The sequence below is a fragment of the Paramormyrops kingsleyae genome, chromosome 8 (genome assembly GCF_048594095.1).
Source record: "Paramormyrops kingsleyae isolate MSU_618 chromosome 8, PKINGS_0.4, whole genome shotgun sequence".
Taxonomy (NCBI): Eukaryota; Metazoa; Chordata; class Actinopteri; order Osteoglossiformes; family Mormyridae; genus Paramormyrops; species Paramormyrops kingsleyae.
The window spans coordinates 34,217,656-34,237,449 of record NC_132804.1 but is presented as its reverse complement, the minus strand read 5'-3'; the positions used below and the strand labels follow the sequence as shown (position 1 = coordinate 34,237,449).

The window sequence follows — 19,794 nt, the reverse complement described above, 5'->3', positions numbered from 1 at the left end:
CCTCTTTATAAACTCCACAATCCAAACTCTTTAACACTTGTATTTAAAAGTACTCATATGTTTTGACTTTTATTTTTTTCCAACACGTCTAACACAGTGAAGCAAATGTTATAAGTTCAGACTGATCGGAAGTGTTTTTTGTTACAAGTTCCATGGTGATGGAAATTTTACAATTGCACCAACTCGTTTCACAGCCTTTCATCTTTTGCGCACGTAACCTACAAAGACCGTCTCGTTCAGATCTTCCTATTCACCTCTTCCTGCCGCCTGGCCCGTAGGCTCTCCTGCATTGAGTTCCCTCCTCACACTTTTGAGCTAGCTAAATACTGCACCCACCCAAGACGACTGACACATAATAAAATATAGACCCAAATGGGTTATGTAACAAAAACAATTACCAGAGCAACATGTTACAGGCCATCTATAGACCACAGCTAATTACAAACTATCCCATAATTCCTAGACGGATGATTTAAAAAACCATAATAATGGTATGTATTTAACTGTAACTGTTAGCTGCGTTAGGCGTAAAATAATTTAGTTACATTATACTTACCAAACACCAATGTTTAGAGCTAAGAATTCATAGTTAAAAATTAGTGGGCAAACAGTTCAATTTTAATTTTATACGCTTTCTTTGCGGACTCTCACTGGCTGTAATATTTAAGCAGCATGTTTTTTCAATTTTGTACAGGAACACAACTTGGAAAAGCGGTGGTGGGTTAGAGGATGTAGTATTTGGGTGGAAAAAAACGGAATACAAAAGAGGCGTGAACACACGAGGCGCACTCTGTTTGTGATTTGCCGGAGCGCCGAGAGGCGGTGCCACACAACGTTAGTATAAAGCACTCTTTCCGGTTGTCTGCCACAGCGGGAAGTTAAGCCACCTGCCAAAGGCTGGTAATTGTGAGCTGCTGGCTTGTTGTAAAGGACGCCCTGAATTGAGTGGATTTATTAATCTCCCAAGTGAAGGAAAAAAATAATAAATTTGGGACGAAATTATCAAACATCTACCTCAGTTTATATTCAGTTTGAAAGCTGATGTTTATTTATTCTTGTAATTAGGTGTCGGGGTTGACATTCTTTAGTTTATTTTTATTTCTCATAATCTAGGCCAAAATAATGTTGTTGCATCAATTTGTGAACGGGTCCCTGGGAGCGACGCACCCGACGATTCAGAAGGACACTACTTTCACAAAGATCTTCGTTGGGGGTTTGCCTTACCACACCAACGATGCTTCACTGCGAAAATATTTTGAGGCTTTCGGGGACATTGAAGAGGCGGTCGTGATAACAGACCGACAGACCGGTAAATCCCGAGGATACGGATTTGTAAGTACCGTTTAATCCGACAGTTCACCCTTTATATTGACAATAAAACATGATATAAAGTCATTAACAGAGTGGGAACAGTAGCTGCACGAGTCTCTTACGCGTTTTTAGATGTTTGGAATTTGATCCCACGTTGAGAAAAGTTTAGAGATGACCGAATTAGTGTTTTCGTCTCTGTTGGTCACGCTACAATGTGCACAATTTGCTGACTGCAAGTTATAGGAAGGTAACGTTCGTGCAAAAGTTACAGAAGTAATTCTTGTAAATTATCACACTCGGATGGAGTACTTTTGTCATCGTTGATTTTTCTGATCCATGTGACTTAACCCGTATGCGGATGAAATAAATGTCCACAAAAATATCCAACAAGTGAAACAGGATTGAGTGTAATTCGGCGTAAATTGGATTCACGAGGTATCGGCCACTTTCTCTTCGGCTTAAATGATACGCAACTACATGATTTGGGTAGACTGGGATCCACGTTTTCATCGTCGAAGCGTCACACAACGATCTGATGAGCTTTCCTGCTGAAAGTGAGATCTTACGGCGCGAAAGTCCAGCCGGGTGGCTTGTGGCAGGACGGAGGCATGGGCAGCGGTCAGGAGCCCGCCTGGGGAGCCTTTTCTGCCCTTGATGGTGTAACAGCTTACCACATCTCCTTGTATGTGTAGGGTGGCGAAATGCACCACACGGTTTCGGTTTTCAATAAACTCAACTGAGCGATCGAGGTGAACTGGTTCCCCCGCGTTTCCTTCCTGCTTTGGGGTATTGTTATGAGTAACGGAGCGGCGCTCGGGAAGGCACCAGGTGTCCCTGATTTATCCTCTCCTCGGATCGTCCTTGCCGCCACCCCCCACCACAAGCTTAATCCACTGTATTCAAGCCAAAGATCGCATTCTTGCAAATAGTTTGCAATAACAATAACTCCCCACTGTCTAATTTTTAGATGATATTTGAAAGCATTTTGAGTCCATTGAACTCCATGCAGTCACTTTTTCTGAAAAGGGAAAAGGGACGGTTTATTTACAAAGCGTGGGCCGGGGGTGTCAGTCGGTGAGGCGGTTCAAGGGCATAACTGCACCACTAGGCGAGCTTACTTTATATGGCCATTTGACAGACCGGAGACGGACGGTAGCACTATGCACTCTAGGTAGTATTGATGCATCTACAACCTCGATGATATAAAGAGCTCTTTTATTTATTTATTTCAGCCGGACATAAGGCACTTGTATCAGGTTTTGCCAGAGAGTGGCCTACCCTCTTCGCCAAAACTCTCGAGAAAACACTCTTCCAAAACATTATCTCAATGCCCCTGGTCTCTGTGTTGTACTTTGCTGATTCTTAGCTTTTGAAAACGAGCTTTAACTAATTTTGTTTACTTTCTGCTTTTATTTTGAAAAGAATTATGAGTAACTTCCTCTACACGGAGTGCTGCTGTATGTTATTGTTGCGTAACTGTTTTCTGAATTGGCAGGTGGGTGCCATAATGTATTTGGTTCAAAATTTCTTTTAGTTGGTTCTCAAGTGACTGTTTAGTGTGAATTTCAAGTTCCTGATTTGGTTTCCAGTTTGTTGGGGGAGGGGGGGGTCTGTCAAAGAAAAACATGCTGAGCTACAACTTGAGATGCTACACTGCATCAGCAGGGGCAGAGACCACAAACCCTGCCGTATGAGATCCCACAAGAGTTCATTTCTGTAGCTGCAGCTGTGGATATATATGACCTTGGTTTAAATTTTTCCTTTGTTGGTGTTTATCCATCGGTTCAAACATTTGTCCTTTTCCAACAACCTCTGTAAACCGAAAACGTGGTCTGTGTTTACACAACACAAACTGGAATCTGAGGAGCCCCGTCTTCTCGAATGACAGGTTGGACCAGCTCAGAGGAAGTGTGGGTGTCTGGTGGAGAACAGGGCCATGCTGGTGTCAAAGCCAGCCGCTTCCAACTGACAAACTGCAACTCGATGATCTGGTTGCCTGAAGCGACAGCTCCGTGCGAGCCTGCTGTGTTACCCAGGGAGAGTGACCTGCCTTGTGTGTGGCTCTCCAAGTGCAGGCATTCATTTCTGGTGTACATGGGTCTTCCCCCCCCCCCCCTTACATTCAGTGTGGTCTCAGACTTGTGCTTTTTTTTCTTCACATGATTTAGCTGCCACTATTACTGTACAACTGCATAGCAGATTAGCACAAAATCCCTCTGCCACAATTGCTGCCTCCATTAAGTCATTTTAACTCTGAGGCTGTTCTTAAAACTAATCTTCTTAATTTCTCCATCGCATTTATTAGGCTTCTTTCCTTCAGTAAGCAAATATGTTAAGCTTAAGGGAAAAAACCCAAGCCTAGCCCTTTAAGCTATCCCCACTGAGCTACTGACTAGGTACATACTGTCTTTTGGGTACTTGGATGAGTTACTGTCATCCATCTTCAGATTCTTCGTGCCTTTGTGCTAATTGGCATTTTTCATTTGATTATCTAGGAGTAAAACTGGGTTAATTGGAGCTTTGCAGGATGGTATTAGAAGTTTGGACCCTACTTTAATGTCGTGTGTCACGATGTCAGGTGCAGCTTCGTGAATGCTCTTTAGTTGATTTGATGACTGCTAGGTGAAATCATGTTCAGTGAATCCTCGTACATTTATTTATTTATTTATTTATTTATTTATTTATTTATTTAAAACTCTCCTCTCTTGCAGGTGACCATGGCAGAACGAGGGGCCGCTGAGAGGGCCTGTAAGGATCCCAATCCCATCATCGACGGCCGCAAGGCCAACGTCAACTTGGCGTACCTGGGAGCTAAGCCCCGCAGTCTGCAGACAGGTGTGCGAATACAGGAAGAGTGCCTTTTGTGTCCCATGCAAGCAGTGACACACGACACTCACAGCTGCGTAAACTCAATTGTGTGTGACCAGGGGCAGACCTGGCCGTTGATTTACTTATGTTCTCTCTGCTGCCTGTGTCCTCACTGAAAGTCTCTTATGAAGGTTTTTGGTAAAGTCATGTGTTTGAACATCTTTTATTTGAAACTCTTTGCATTTTGTGGTTAAACTTAAAGCGTTATCATGGCAAACTGGATTTTTAAAAGTGCGTGATTTAAAATTAATCACCTGCTGCTGCTTTATTTCTGATAAGGAAGTTTTGTAAAATTGTCGTTGTAATTCCAACCTGTGTATACCTGTTGCTACCCTGGTAACCATAACGCCTCCAGTTATGCTTAGGATAAATTTGTTTGTGGATTGGTGGAAATGCTCAGAGTAAGTTGATGTCATAACAATAGCAGTTCAAGTTCATTCAAACCTACAGTTGAATAATTTATTAGTTATGCTTGTTATGGATAAATTTAGTTTGACAAGTATGAATTAACTGCTACTTGTTTCTGCCTGTAGTTTCTCTGAAAAGTCAGTCACATTGCAGATCTTTTTTGTAAAAAAAAATTCTTACTACAACTTTACAGTCACTTTGCTTTTCTGACATGTATGTTGAAGTGAACATGCAATTTCCACAGTGCTGCTCAGATTATCCTAGTGAGCGTGTATCATTCATTGCTTCCATTTCTGTACCACTTTGTGTCTGGAAAGGCAATGTTAAGTTACAGGCAGTACCTTTCATTTCGTAACGTCGCTTGCAGGCTGCTTTCTTCTTTTGCAGTTGAGATATTTCACCTTATGCTTGGTCTGTACTGGCCTCTGCTGTGCTTTATGCGGAGTGCACAGCTTGGTAGTAAATGTGGTTTGTATGTGCTGTTCAAGTCCCAGTCAAGGGTCTGTGCTGAGGTCCCGGTAGGGTTGAGGTGTTTGCTGTGCCTCTCCCTGTCTATGCCAGTCCTCTGGCTTTGGACAGGTATTCAAGCATGCCCCCCTCCACCAATACACCTTTAGGAGTGATTCTTGTTTTTCCTTTGATCGCTATGTTCTGGAACATTTGCATTTGGTTGGGTGTGTTGGCTCGATCATCGGTCTTTATTGCTCTTCAGTAAGTTAATAGTCATTTTGTGCCTCCTGAACCTCATTGGGCTGGCCTACTCCAGTACTCTGTAAACTTTGGGGTCACTGGGATGGGTAACTTCACATTATTGCACAGCAACTTTAATTGTGGTTTGAGTCTATTCCAAGCAATACAGACATGAGGGCATGACCTTGTTGCCGAGTCTTTTTAAAATTATTTTAAAACTTCCAGATTAAGTTTAAGTGGCTTGTCCAGTTCTGCCCGTTATGGTGCCTGTCCCCTGACAGTGTGGCCTGCTTGTTTCCTCAAACACTGCAGCCTTTCTGTGTTCTATCTCCAAGCACAATGTGGCCAGTCTCTCCCCTGCTGCCTACTCCTCCCTGCCATCATCGTATAGCGCACAATGACAGGCCTCATTCTCTCCCAGGGAGTTTGCGGCTAGGCATTCTCCATTGTCCAGCCGTAGTTCCGCAGGTTTGCTTCCAGTTAACAGCTTGTGATTCGGATCCTAAGATCCCCAGATGTCTAAGGTTCCCGGCTGCGGCCCTGCTCTGTCACATTACCGCTAACGTGCTCTGTGCTCCGTCTCTCTCAGGTTTCTCAGTTGGAATGCAGCAGATCAGCCCCGCACTGATCCAGAGGCATTATGGGTAAGTAGCAGTGCTGAGCCCCTCGTTAACAAAGTCTTTCTGGTTTTGATTGCCTTTCCGTCCTGTTCTGGTTCAACGTTTGCTGGGGCGGTTCAGTATCTCCCAATTGAATTGGTACAGTGTTATGTGGAGATTTACACCATCAAAAGGGTTTTAATTTCTCATCTTTAAGTGTCATGCAGACGCTGCTGAAGCTTGTTTGAACAGCACGGACGGCCTCATTGTGTTAACGGCACTCGGGACACCATTCAGGCCGATAAGCTGTAATTCATGCTCCTAACGGCCCATTGTTGACAAAAAGCCCTCAGGGGACCCAAAGGTTTAGCGTGGGCCCCGCACCACTCCAGGGAGCATCTGCTTTCTGATCCGTCTCGACATTTAGTGCTTAAAGAAATCCACCTCCAGCACGCGTGCCTTCCTTCCTTTGTGTGCGGTGGCACGTGTGTCAGTCCCACCTGCTCGCTGTGGGTAATCGTCTGCCTGCCCGCAGAGCCTTAAGCCATTTTCATTCGAGTAGGATTGGAAAGTTAGCTCTGGCCGGGCCTTGGGAGCCGTCTTAGCGGCTCGGACGGTAGGGCGCTAAGCCGCAGCAGTGCAGGGGGTGGAGGGTTAGCCAACCGAAAACGTGAACGTATGCTCTGGCGCTCGAGCTGAAAAGTGAATGTATTTCAGTGTTTGATTGACTGATCAAGTGTTCTGGGGCTGTTCTATTTCTAGATCATTGTCATTTGCTGTCATGCTAACCTTCAACATAAACTGAGGTTGCATGAGTTTTCTAGTCATTCTTTGCAACTGACATTGTTAGTCTGTAACCCCCCCCGCGCCCCCCCCCATTCACACAGGAAGCATCTGTAGTGGCAGAATGACCCTTTTGTCACAGTAAGCTTCCATATAATTGACCAATCCTATTGCTAAGAAGGCAGCTCCACTTGGGTGGACTTTGTCGCGTCTGCCTCTCATCACAACATTTAAAGCGCGTCTAGGTCCTCACGATGACCTCTGTGTCAGAGAGCAGCTTCGGTTTGCTTAAAGCCTGTCGGGTCACGTAAGCAGCCATGCGTTAATGGCTGTCCAGACGTGATGTCGTTGTAGACGTTGGACCTAGGATCCCACATTTTCAAAGCATAGTTTGTCTATGCAACTCCATGGCATTTTTTTGGCTTCCGTTTTCTCGGCCGCCATTTTGGTTCGCAAACTTGTCAAGAAAAAAAAAACATGCAGGGCCACTGTGTAGAGTAGCTGGCGTTGGTCTCGATGTCATTCCATCGGTCACTTCTCTGATCAGAGGGCACAGCGGGACACATTTGCTGCTGTGCTGTGTGCCCGTTACGTGGGTGGGGGTCCATGCCTGGACCGACACTGGCTTTTCTTTTTTTTTCTTTTCTTTAACATGACAAAGGGGGGGGGGACCATTGCAGGCTTCACACACATCCTGTTCAGACAAAAGGCGCTTGCTCATGGGAGGGGATTATGCCTTCAGACGGTGAAAACCAACACCTTTTGAAGTGGGATGGGTGGTGTAGGGGGGTGCGAGTGTTTTTGTAAAGGCAGGTACTGTCTAGGAGCTCGTGGATGACAGCTGATGCTGGCCAGACTTTGACGCCCTGGCCCTCCCCAGTTAGCATGGTTTCCCCACACACACTTGGACATGAACAAACACATGCATCAGTAGATTTAAAGCTTTCTTCAAAGTGCTTTACCTCAGTGCGCCATGTAACGTTCATGCTCCTTTTGTGTTCCTGTTATCACCACTGGGGCTCATTACAGCCTTTACTGACTTACCTGCACAAAGTCATTTCTCTGCTGTAGGTGTGGTTGTGTGTCTGTCAGTTCCTTGTGCATATTCCCTGTGTCGTGAAGTTCTCCAGGTGTCTCTTCCTGTGTGCATATCTGTCTAAATGTTGTAGTGTCCAGATTTGCGTGCCAGTGTGTCCTTTTCGGGATCTCCCATGATCCCATAATGGTGGTAGCCCAATCGTTTGGCAGGAACCTAACCCTGAATGACTGTGAGGGCTGGTAGCCAGCCATTTGATCGCTGCTGCATTTTTGGAGCATAATGTTTCAGATTTTGGGCTATGCCTGTGAGTGAACTGGGGTTCCCATTGAAATCGGGCAGCCTAGACATATGATTCATTACAGGCATGTGGTGCTGAGGTATTGACCCTAAATTTGGGCTATATGGTGTAAAATCATCCAATAGGTAAGTTACTGAGGACCGCGTGCCAAGAAGGGCTAGTCAGGTGGCTTGTGGTGACCCTTTCGGTGAAAATATGGTGGTGCTGCATGTGCAGTTCAGCTCTGCCTCTCTGTCCATGCTGTTCCGCCTCCCCTGCGCTCCCAGATGAAGCAGCCTGAGCCGGAAGGGAGGGCGAGGAGGAGCCGTGCGAGGTGCAGGACTCTGCATGGCCTGGCCCAGTCTGCCTGGCCCCCCGAAGGTGCCGGTGTGCAGTGTGCAGTGTGCTGCTCGGTGCCGGCTGCCAGCCCGTCACAGTGTGGGCCGCTTCTCCTTTCATAGCATGGCTTTGGTTTGCAGTGTGAGGTGTGGAGTGTCTGCTTGGTGGGGGGGCGGGGTTTGCTGTGTGGGTGAGGTGATTGGTGCAGCGCGGTAGTGTGCACTCAGTGCCCCCCCCCCCCCCCCCACTATGTCAGGTGGCATAGCTGATCTCCTGTCTCACCCAAATTCCCAAATCACAACTGTGCTAGTCAGAGGTGGAAAGTTCAAGTGCAGAAAGTACAAAGCCAGACTGAGGTGTTATTTCAGCCAGCCAGCTGTGACTCTATGTACTCAACTGGTTGGTTGAGGCCAGACTTTGCTCTGGATTTGTACTTTCTGAACCTGAACTTCCACCTCTGGTGCTAGTTTTCCTTGGCCTTGGACTCTGGAGCTGAGACAAGAAGCCCGGACCCTTGTGTTGGTTTGCGCTGGTAAACATTTATAAGCTACTTCGGTTTCTTTAATCTTTGAAACATGTTCTTCTAGGTTCGAAATGTAACGCTAAGGCATTGCAATATGGATAACCATTCATCTTTAACTTAATGCAGCCTCCAGCTTGCCAAGTTTTAGCCACACAAAGGCCTGCATAAAATCTGAGGCTCCTTTCAGAGCTGAACAAAACAGGTGCTATGAGATCAGTGCAGGAACTGAAATGAATCGGAAATACAGAAGACGACTGGGAGATGTTTTCTCATTTTGCTGTTTTAACTTTTCGTTTTTACATTCCCCCTGGGTCTCTTCACCCCCCATCCCCTCCTGTCTGTCACCTGGTGCTACTTTTGTTTACAAAAACCCACCCAATCGGCTTTTAAATGTTTCCTCCCCCTTCTCCAGAAGGGGAAGAACAGAGATGGCATGGTGGTCCCTCTCAGGTTCCCCATCTGCAGGGTTGGTTGGGTTCCCATACGCTAGTTCCGTTTTCTGACCGTAAAGAGCAGCCACATTTCAGATTCTCCGCCAGTCTTCGAGTCACATGTCGAGTAATGTTAACTAACTACTGTAACCATAAATGAGGTTACATTCCCCTGTGGGATCTTGTTGTACCCTTGCAATGGCTATGAAATATGAAGTTTTATCCTTTTGTATCTTATTCACATTCCTTCAGCTTAAAATATCTTTGACTCTGGATTTGTCCCATTAGTGCCTCTTGAATATGGCCATTTTCTGACCCAACAGATCCTTTCTATGTATCGGTGTCTTCAACACTCTTCAAACTGGCCAACAGTTGGTCACCTGGTAACTCAAGCAGTCTCTCTATGAAGCATCTACTTACTTTCTGTCCTTATTGTGTGCTCCTTTAACCGGGGGTGGGGGTGTGAACATTGCAGTGCCTTTTGTTTGGAAAATGTTGTTTTTTACCATGTTTTTCCCCCCTGAATGCCCTGCTCTCCTCTGTATCTGACTCCTTTTTGTGTGTTTTTGCAGGCTGGCCCAGCAGTACATATATCCCCAGGCCTTTGTTCAGCCCAGCCTGGTGGTACCTGCCCAAGCCGCCGGCCCTTCCTCTGTTAGCTCCGCCTACACCGATTACAGCTCTGCCTATGCCCAGTATGCCGCCGCCTCTGCTGCCTTTGAGCAGTACCCCTATGCTGCTTCGCCTGGGTTTCTGGGCTACAGTTATGCCCCCAGTCCTGCAACTCCGGCACCCATTCATCAGTCCCTTCCGGCAGCTGCCTTCCTGCAGTACCCCTCCCAGCCCGTGCAGCCTGACCGCATGCAGTGAGAATCTGCGCATGCTAGGCACGAGCTGGACTGTTGCACTGATTGGGCGGGGTGAAACCTTCCTGGAAAGCTGTCAAGTTCTGCCAGAAGCACAGTCCAATTGTTCGTTCTTTTCGGTATTATTTCTTCGTTATTCTGATTATTTCGTTTCAATCGTGGGACGCCTCGCAGCGTCTCTCAGCTCCAACTGCCTGGCTAAGCGGATAGAGCCGGTGGAGGAGTCCCCAGGAGTGCCGGCAGGCAACGGGACCGAGAGGCTTGGCTTCTTGGACACTTTTGGGGACGGGGGTTTGGGGTGTGGAAAAGGGCGAGCCGACAGGACAGCGGCTCAGCAGAATGTCTGCGTGCAAACCCCATGGAACCGGCGGCATCCATCCAGCCGTGTCCTGCAGAAAGACACTTATCCAATTCGAGGCCTTAAAGACTACACTTGCTCATATGCACTCTTCATATACTCTCTCCCACCCTCACCCCAAATGTGAACATCATCCTCCACCTTTGGTATAAAAGACTCTTTGATACAGTGCAACCTACATTACTCTAGATGGATGTAGATAATCATAGCTGATTTCAGTATGCAATGTTTTTTAGCAGAAATATGTGGCAAGCACATTGAGTAAAATCCACAAGGTAGCTGACACTGTACTTCATGTGTATTTTGTACAACTGAATCGAATTTCATTCGTAAGATGTTGCTTTATAAAAGGATGTGTGTGCGGCAGTTTTAAATGTTGCTGCAATTCTAAGGTAAATTTTACAGTATTTATGTCAAGATATTTAAATGAACACTTAAGTTAAACTTTCTAGGAGTGTTTTTGTGTCTCGTTACCTTGTTTTTAATTTGTCCCTGTGGATCAGTCGGCACCCTCTCTCTAGCCGGGTTATTGGCAGCGTGCTGGCGCTCTCCTTATTGGGGCCATTTCCATACTCCTTTTACTTATGGAAAAAGCCATACCAAAAACAATGGACAAAAATTAAAAATTTGCGGAACAAGTGAAGAACGTTTGCTTGTATTTCATCTATGCAGCCAAGCTCGAGTGTTTCGTGCTTTACTTAGTACTGTGGGGGGGGGGGGTCTCTCCATAGATGGCTGTGGTGATGCTGTGTGGGGGTGTTACCGTATTTGCTTGGTGTGAGAAGTGGTACTGCACTGCTGAACATCAGATTGCCGACACCCCCATGAATAACGCCTGGGGTTTTGCAGAGCAAACATACAAACATTGCATTGGTAGTTTTGATATTAAGAAATGAGGCAAAAACTTTTATCACTGTCTCCTCTACACTCAGAGTACCTTTACTGTCATTGTATAGGAAGTAAGTACAGTCAAATTCATTCTTGCTCTCCTATAAGACACGCATGCACACAGGCCATTTTCACACATGAACTCTGGACATTGTCCTGAGAATCAGGTCGACGTTCTTCGGTGCCCGTTCACACGTGTGCCAGACACATTTACACCTACTCTGGTTTGGATGAGGGGTGGCACTTGGGTCGAGCATGCGGGAGGCACGCATTGACTCATCTTTCCAGTTAGCCATGTTCACTGGGGTCTACTTCGTGTTAATGACCCTTCCCCTTCGCCCTTGGGTGTTTCTGTTCTTATTTTCATGCCAGATGCATGATGGAAACATCAACAACACACCCATTGACTCGTGGTGAATTCTTCCGGAATTCTCCCTGCTTCATTGACACATGGAGGTCAATCAGAACTTTATACTACGGAACTAGCAGGGTAAAATCCGTTTAATGTCTGGCATGACTAATTTAGACATTTGGGTCCATACATACAACCCCTCTGAGTAATGTTTAGCGATGTCTGGCAGTGCGTGTCTGAAAGCAGCTACATGTGTATTGGTGAGCAAAGTTTGGGGCCAGAGTGCATGCTCAGCTTTTCTGACACCTCTGGAGTGAGTTTTTTGCACTATGGACCCTACTCAAGGGCCCAACAGTAATAAAATTACTCTGCTGGCCATGGGAATCAGACACTGGTATCTTAAACCAAGGACCCACATGCCAGGCCACCGCCATTGCGTTGGGTAATTCTCCGTAGGACCAAACACGACCTGCTGTCTCCAGAACCACTTCAAGGGTTTACAAGTCGTGCATTTGGAGATGACTCTTTGCACATCACGGTGTCACGTGAAGATCTGCTGCTGACCACACTCTTTAGTTCACCATTCTCTATAGACTCTAGACACTCGATCGAGTGACAGTCCAAGGAGAGCTGCTGTTTCTGTGTGGCTCGAACAGCCCTGTCTGGCACCAACTATCACACCACATTCAAAATCGCCTGCATTTCACATCTTAGCTGTCTCAGTGCTTAGCAAAACAGCAAGTGAACCACTCGATCCTATCTGTGTACTGTACTGAGGTGTAGCCTTGTGATTGGTGGAGCTGGCTGTTTGTGTTACTAAATTGGCCACTGGGTGTTTCTGAATTACTGTGGTAGTTATGCAGTGTGTGCTAAAAGGCAGTGGTTGGGTTAACAAAGCCTGCTTTGGTATTCATATCTGCTGCTGTTTTGTGACCCTATACTTCACTGGATTTTTTCATTCATTTCGCTTGGTGTGTTCTGGGCCTTAAAGTCTATCCTACAGCTCTGCAGCCTTCATGCCTTTATGTGGCGGCCATGCAGAGGGAACACCAGCTTCCTTTGAACTGAGTCCAGAGCACTATCCGGTCCAAGGACATGCAGTTAGGAAAACTGGCATCTCTAATGGTCTAATAGTGTGTGACTGTGTGTACGCCCTGAAATGGACTGGTATCCTATCCATGCATCCCCAGTCCTGTACCCTGTGCTAGCTGGGATAGGCTCCAGGCCCCCACAGGTGACCATGTACTGCATAAGTGGTTAGAAGGATGGATGGATGGGTGGAAATCCATCTCAAATACGGTTTGGTTAGGTTTCAACTTAAATTGAAAATGGGAATTAATAGTGGTATTTTTTTCAAGTCAATTTGGTCTAGTCTGATGGGACTAACTGGCCATTGTACAACCCCCTTTCCAATGGGACATTGTGTGAAATGTAAATAAAAACAGAATGAAATGATTTGCAAGCCCATATTTAATTGTAAATAGAACAAAGATGTCATATCAAGTGTTGAAATTGAGAAAATTTGTTTTATGACAACTGTATGCTCAATTTCAATTTGATGCTACAACACGTTTCAAAAAAGTTGGGACAGGGGCAACAAAAGACTGGAATAGGTATGTAATTGATCCAGCTCCCTGTGGGGAAATTCTTTTTTATGCCTCCATCAACTTGCTCTTTGTAGAGCAGCTGTGAAGAGCAGTCACCTGTAGTGGTGCCCAGGGAGCTGAGGGTCTTGCTCAAGGACCTACAGACGTGCTGAGGCTGGGCTTGAACCGGCAACCTTGTGATTACAGGCACACAGCTTAGCCCACTGAGCCACACGCTGCCCCTAATGTGAAAACAAAACACCTGGTTGAATACTTCACAACTACTTAGGTTAACTGACAACTGGTCAGAAAGATGATTGGGCACATGAAGAGCCCCCCAGCGAGGCAGAGTCTCTGTGCAGTGCAGATAGGGAGAGGCTCACCACTCTGTGGAAGACTGGTGCAACAATTTATGAATAATGTTCCTCCAAATAAAATTACAAAGAAATTGGGAATTTCATCATCTATGGTACATAATATCATTAAAAGATTCAGAGAATCAGGAGAAATCTCTATACTAGGGAACAAGGCCGAACACCAATATTGGATAGCTGTGATCTTCAGGCCTTCAGACGGCCCTGCTTTAAAAACAGACAAAATTCTATAGTGGAAATGATTGCATGGACTCAGGAACACTTCCGAAACTCAACCATGCAAAGAAGAATCTGTATCTAAACATGATCCAGAAACAATGCCAACTTCTCCGGTCCTGAGTTCATTTAAGATGGACTGAGGAAAATTGGAAAATTGTCCTGTGGTTTGAAAAATCACATTTCAAATAGAGTCCTCCAAGCTAAAGAGGAGAGGGACCATCCAGCTAGTTATCAGCATACAATTCAAAACCTAGGATTCATGATGGTATGGGGGTGCATTAGTGCCCATGTTTGCACATCTGGGAAGGCATCATTAATGCTGAACGCTATATACAGGCTTTGGAGAAACATATGCAGCCATCCCGACAACGTCTTATTCACAGGAGGTCCTGTATATTTCAACAAGACAATGCCAAACTGCATTCTGTCCATATTACAACAGCCTGGTTCTGTAGTAGAATAGTCCAGGTGATAGACTGGCCTGCCTGCAGTCCAGAACTGTGACCCACTGAAAACATTTGGCACATCATAAAATGAAAAATATGACAGGAGACCCTGAACTCTTGACCAGTTGAAATCCTATATCAGGCAAGAATGGGACAACATTTCACTTTGAAAACTCCAGAAACTGCTCTCCTCAGTTCCCAAATGTTTACAGAGTGTTAAAAGGAGAGGTGATGCAACACAGTGGTAAACATGCCCTGTCCCAACTTGAAATGTGTTGTTGGCATCAAATTCAAAGTGAGGTTATATTTGTCATAAAACAATAAAATTTCAGTTTTGACATTTGATATGTCATCTTTGTTTTATTTTCTATTAAATGTGGGTTTATATGATTTGTAAATCATTTTACACAGTGTCTCAACTCTTTTGGAAACAGGGTTGTAGAATGAAGAAAACAGGACAATTAATATTAAATTAATAATACATGTGTTGGCAAATGTGAATACTCTCCTGGAAGGGCAAAATATTTTAAATGAAATTCTGAGAAATTAAAAAAGGCTTTTTGGAAATTTGATGTTTTTACCTACAGGCTCCGGATCGTAAAAAGCTAAAAAGTAATAAACAGATTCCATTTGGCATTTTGCCCTAACACAGCGTGTAGCATGGGGGGGGGGGGGGGGTCGTTTTCGTCATCAGGAATCGAGGCTGGTTGAGGGTGGGGGGAGGTGTCAGGATGCTGAGGCCTCTGTCTTATCTGCTGTTACAGGCAAGTGAGTCGTGACCTTCGTTAGGCTGGGGGTACAGGGGGGTGGGACTGGCGGGGCCAAACTCGATGTAGTTACTCTGTTGCTGGGCAGAATCAGTAAAACTAACTCACATGTGGGACAAGGGCAAAGGGTCGCATTATTAATGAATTACCCTGCTCTGGGGTCCCATATGCAGCCAAGCATGGTGCAGTTTTAATAGCTCCATGCTAATCCAGCACAGGCTTGAGCTTGATGACTTTGGCAGGGAGGCTGTCTGGGAACCTGTAGTATCAAGCGATCCCTCAATCGCACATCCTTCTGCCCCCTTAGGGGCCGCCTGAAGGGCCTGGCCTGGCGTCCACAGCCTGGGACCCTACCTCCATCGCTCAGGGATATATTTAGGGTTAGGACACAGGGATCCGATATAGCCACCAGGGAGATAAAGTGGATGTTTCTGGAGTGGCTGTTTGAGGCCTAGAAGCACATGGGGGTCAGGAAAGTAGCATCAGGCAAATTATCAGCTCTGTTATCAGCTCTAATGGCTGTCTCTGGCTCGAGGTCAGACTTTGAGGGACTGCAGTGATAACAGCAAAAGCACATGGTTGGCAGGTCTAGTTTGCTAAACTAGTAAACTAGTGGCCCGTACCCTGGTACCGAGTGTGGTGCAGCAGGTAAACAGCCAGCGTCTGCATTGGGGGATTCGCAGCCCCTCCTCGCTGTGGCCCTGCCTGCAAACGCACGGCCTGATCCGGATTTGTCCTGTAGGTCAGCATCAGTGGGGTTGTGACAGAGAGCAGGAGGGTGACTCTGAAAGCGACATTGTAGAAGGAGCTTGTGTTCAGCGCTCACAGATCTGCAGAGGCGGGAGGAAGTCGCCAGCCGGGCTCGAATGTGTTTTTGCTTGAGTCACAGAGTGTTGCGTTCGGCTAATGCTATGTGGTTCACGAACTCCCTGCGGGTAACAACAAAGGGGGATGAAAAACAGGGTGGGGGGCATCGATGCTTTTGGTTTACTATAGGAACAGCTGCAGGGTCTGGATAATTATAACACTTACGGTTGCATGCACATTGTAAAGCCTAAAAAAAAAAACAGCTCTTCCACAGCCACAAAGAGCACAGTGTATGTCAGGCATGGGGGAAGGTTCTAGTAACAGGGTTTCCTTGGTTCCTTGCCAGATTTTCTTATCTGCTGTCAACATGCATAAGTTCCCCGAAGGGCCCCACCACACCCCTCAGGGGGGTCCCGGTCCCTCTGTGGAGACACTCTGCGGCCTTCTAATAAAGTTTTCCGTGGCGCCCTCGCTCAGCAGCGTGCTTGCATGCTTTTACACAGTGTCACGCTTGCACACTGATGTTACTCACCCTCTCCCCATCAGCTTGAATGAGCTCAGCGCAATTTTGAAAAAAAGAAAGAAGTGGCAACTGCAGTGGGAGCTGAAGCGGAGCCCCAGTGAACAGAATCGCAGATGCAGGGTTATTTTTACTGACGCATAAACATGTCTATGAAATGAGCAGGACATGCTGATACTTTTCCGCCAAGCTCATCCCCTCACATGGCTCCTAAACAGCCTTGCTTATATTCTCCACGCGCTGCGGTTACTTTCACTGTCGAGCTACACCGAAACAGCCTTTGTCCTGCAACGGCACAGCACTCTGCAGGTATTCTGTCCTGAAGGCGCCCTCACAATCTTCTTGCTGCTCTCCAGCCTCAGGTTCACTTTCTGTCAGGTGCCCTGCAGAGAGAGCAGTCACCCGTCCGAGTCCCAGGCGTGCCCCGAAATTTGCTGTGCTTGTGGAGGTATTTCACATGGACTGTTTCGGTAAAGGATTGTGAGGCTCAGGATGTTCTCCAGCTCTATGCCTTAAGCGGGTAAATACCTGAGTGTGATCCTGGAACAGAGGTGAGTCACTGGACAACTTCACATCCCAGAAGTGGCTCTCCCTCTGTATTGTACACTTGACCAGTGTTGTGTTAGCTCTTCTGTAAGAAGGACGAAGCCTTAGGTTACTGGCAACCAGAAGGTTCAGTCACCAACACGAATCCTGTCCCTTCGTTGTATAACAGAAGTGATCCTTTATTCAGTGTCCCAAGGGTTTCAAAGATGTTTGTGCAAGCACAGTACACAACAGCATAATTAGTGAGGAAAATGAAACACGTTTCACGTAGTATATGCTTTTATCTAAAGTGATATATTTAAGGGAGCGGGGTTAGATAGTCCCCGGAGGGACTGGGGGCGAAGGGCCGTGCTCAGGGGCCCAATCACTTTAACAGCCACAGGATTTAATCATGAATCATGAGTCCTAACCTGCAGAACCACACACTGCTTCCATATGTATTGGTGAAAGTATCACATTGGGATTGAAGGAGTTGGTTAAAAAATGCTTTTGTAAAATCCATCCCCTCCACAGGAAAGATGGCTCTCATGACGTATTTAAGGCAACCGACTCCCCCTGCGCATTGGGTTTGACCTCCCTGGATACATATGTCAACTGTCTCCTCCCCATTGGCTTGATGCTGGCCCATTGCTGATCTAACAGCCCTGGACCTCACTATATAGGACAGCATTATTCCCAATACTGTGTTACGATCCGCATTGGCGTGATACTGTGCCTGCCCTCCTACCCAGAGTTGTCTCCCCAGGGGTCGCTCTTTCTCTCTCAATGCCACCCACTTGTGGAAAAACATCCCAACATGTACAAGATCACAACCACATTTCTGCTATAAATGAAGGACTCACCTCTTTCAACTTTCCTGCATCTCTCTTAAAATTAAAAGCATTTCTTTGCTTTTGGACTTGCGCGAACATCCCCTAATATACTACAGTGATGTCCATCTCCATCACAGAAGCTGACGTGACACACATCTCTATGCACTGACAGTGACCCGGAACATCACAGATACATATGAAGCAGCTGCTAATGTGATACCTTATGATTCAGCCCTATTGCGATGCCGTGCATTTCGACACGATATGATGCCATGCAAAACAATATGATGCTTTGCAATTCAATATGGTACAGATACAGAAAGAGTTTAGAGAGGGGAAATCAATCTAAATATAAAATTATTGGCCAAACACTGGGCACATTTCTAAATAACAAAAGCATAGGGTCATTACTAATAATTATATATCAATAAATCGGATTTTACTGATGCAAAGAAGTTAGAAATGATGCATCCCGAGTTTATCCGAAATTGTGTCTGGTGCACACTGTTTTAATGGGGTCAGCTGCATTATGAACATTCATGCTGGTGCAACGATGCGAATTGGTGAATCTTATCATCCCTACTGTATTAATTATGTAATTACACTTACAACAGTTCATTTTCTTGCACTGGCCCTTATGAGGTGAATAAAAGCTGAATGGAAAGTGTCTTGAATTCCATCAGAGTGATCCAATGTAAGAGAGGTCACATGACCATGTCTGAAAGGAGATTAATGGGTGAGGGGGGGACGCATCTTCGGTGGAAAACTGCTTCTGAGTTACAGCTTTTTGCAGGAACTTCCACATGGGAGGGAGCCAGAGGCAGATCGCTACTGGGGCAGTTTTATTACTGGCAAGGCTAAACACATAGGTGGTCCTATAGCAATGCAAAAATGTTGCAATGAAAGAACAGTCATTATGTCTAACAATGCATTTAAAAGCCCTGTAAATTTCCTAACTTATCCAGGTGAAGGTTAGTGTGAAAGAAAAGTCAAATGTCTTGTAAAAATGAGGCTAAGGAGCTTTGAGTTTATACTTTTGTTCAACTAACCTTGTTCTCTGACCGCATGCTTTTCTCATTTGTGCGTCGCTTTGGGCAAAAGCATCTGCTAAATATAACTATACCGACTGCACTGAGTGGCAGAGAGCTATATAGCAGAGCCACTGCCACATACCTGCAGTACACTTCTCAGAGAATGGAGAAGCCTTCTGTGGCCTGTAGGGGTCATGGCGGTTAAGGAACTGGATGTATAACTGAAAGTTGATTGTCCACTTGTAGGAAGTATGTATAATAAGTGTGAACTACATGAGTTTTGAACAAACAAATGTAGTCTATGTTATGCATAATGATTAAACGGTTGAAATGTGATTAATAAGACCAAATCAATACTTTTACTATTAGTTTTTGATTGAATTGTCTCTGCATCTTCTCTCCCTTTCTGCCTTTCTGTGATGAATTGTCACTTCTGCACAGAGGTGGATAGTTCAGGTCTAGAGAGTAAAAGTCCAGACCAAGATTTTGTTTTAACTCTGAGTACTCTGTGACTGTGGCTCTTTATACTCAAGTTGGTTGGTTGAAACAAAATCTAGGTCTCTGGACCTGAATTACCCACCTCTGCTCCTGCACTTTTTGTTACGTTATTACCTACAATCGGGCTGCCTAAACCTGCTCCAGGAAACGTCCCGCCCTGTACATCTTATGCTGTGTTCCATTTTCCTTGGAGGTCGGAACTCGGAACTGGGAATGACGTCACACACAAGTTAACAGCGTTCTTGCACAGCAAGTCGGAAAGCCATTTAGCAATACATGCAGGGACCTATTTCAAAAAGCAGGATTTCTTGCTTACCCTGGATAACTTGTTGGATTTAATTTACCCCAGTTTAAATGACCTTCATCTGGCCTTTATTTAGCTGAGACTACCTTAAATCCGAGAAGTTACCCGCTTAAGAAAGAAATCCTACTTAATGAATCAGGCCCCAGTCCTAG

General features: G+C 45.7%; 1 protein-coding gene across 1 annotated transcript; it reads left to right on the top strand.

Annotated features, from left to right (window-relative positions):
• Positions 1-851: 851 nt before the first annotated feature.
• On the top strand, positions 852-11,138 carry LOC111857227 (RNA-binding protein 38-like). The gene is made up of 4 exons (XM_023837850.2): positions 852-1,332; positions 4,023-4,146; positions 5,867-5,921; positions 9,841-11,138. The coding sequence occupies exons 1-4, from the start codon at positions 1,123-1,125 to the stop codon at positions 10,136-10,138; spliced, it is 687 nt and encodes a 228-aa protein (XP_023693618.1). The 5' UTR covers positions 852-1,122; the 3' UTR covers positions 10,139-11,138.
• Positions 11,139-19,794: the final 8,656 nt, after the last annotated feature.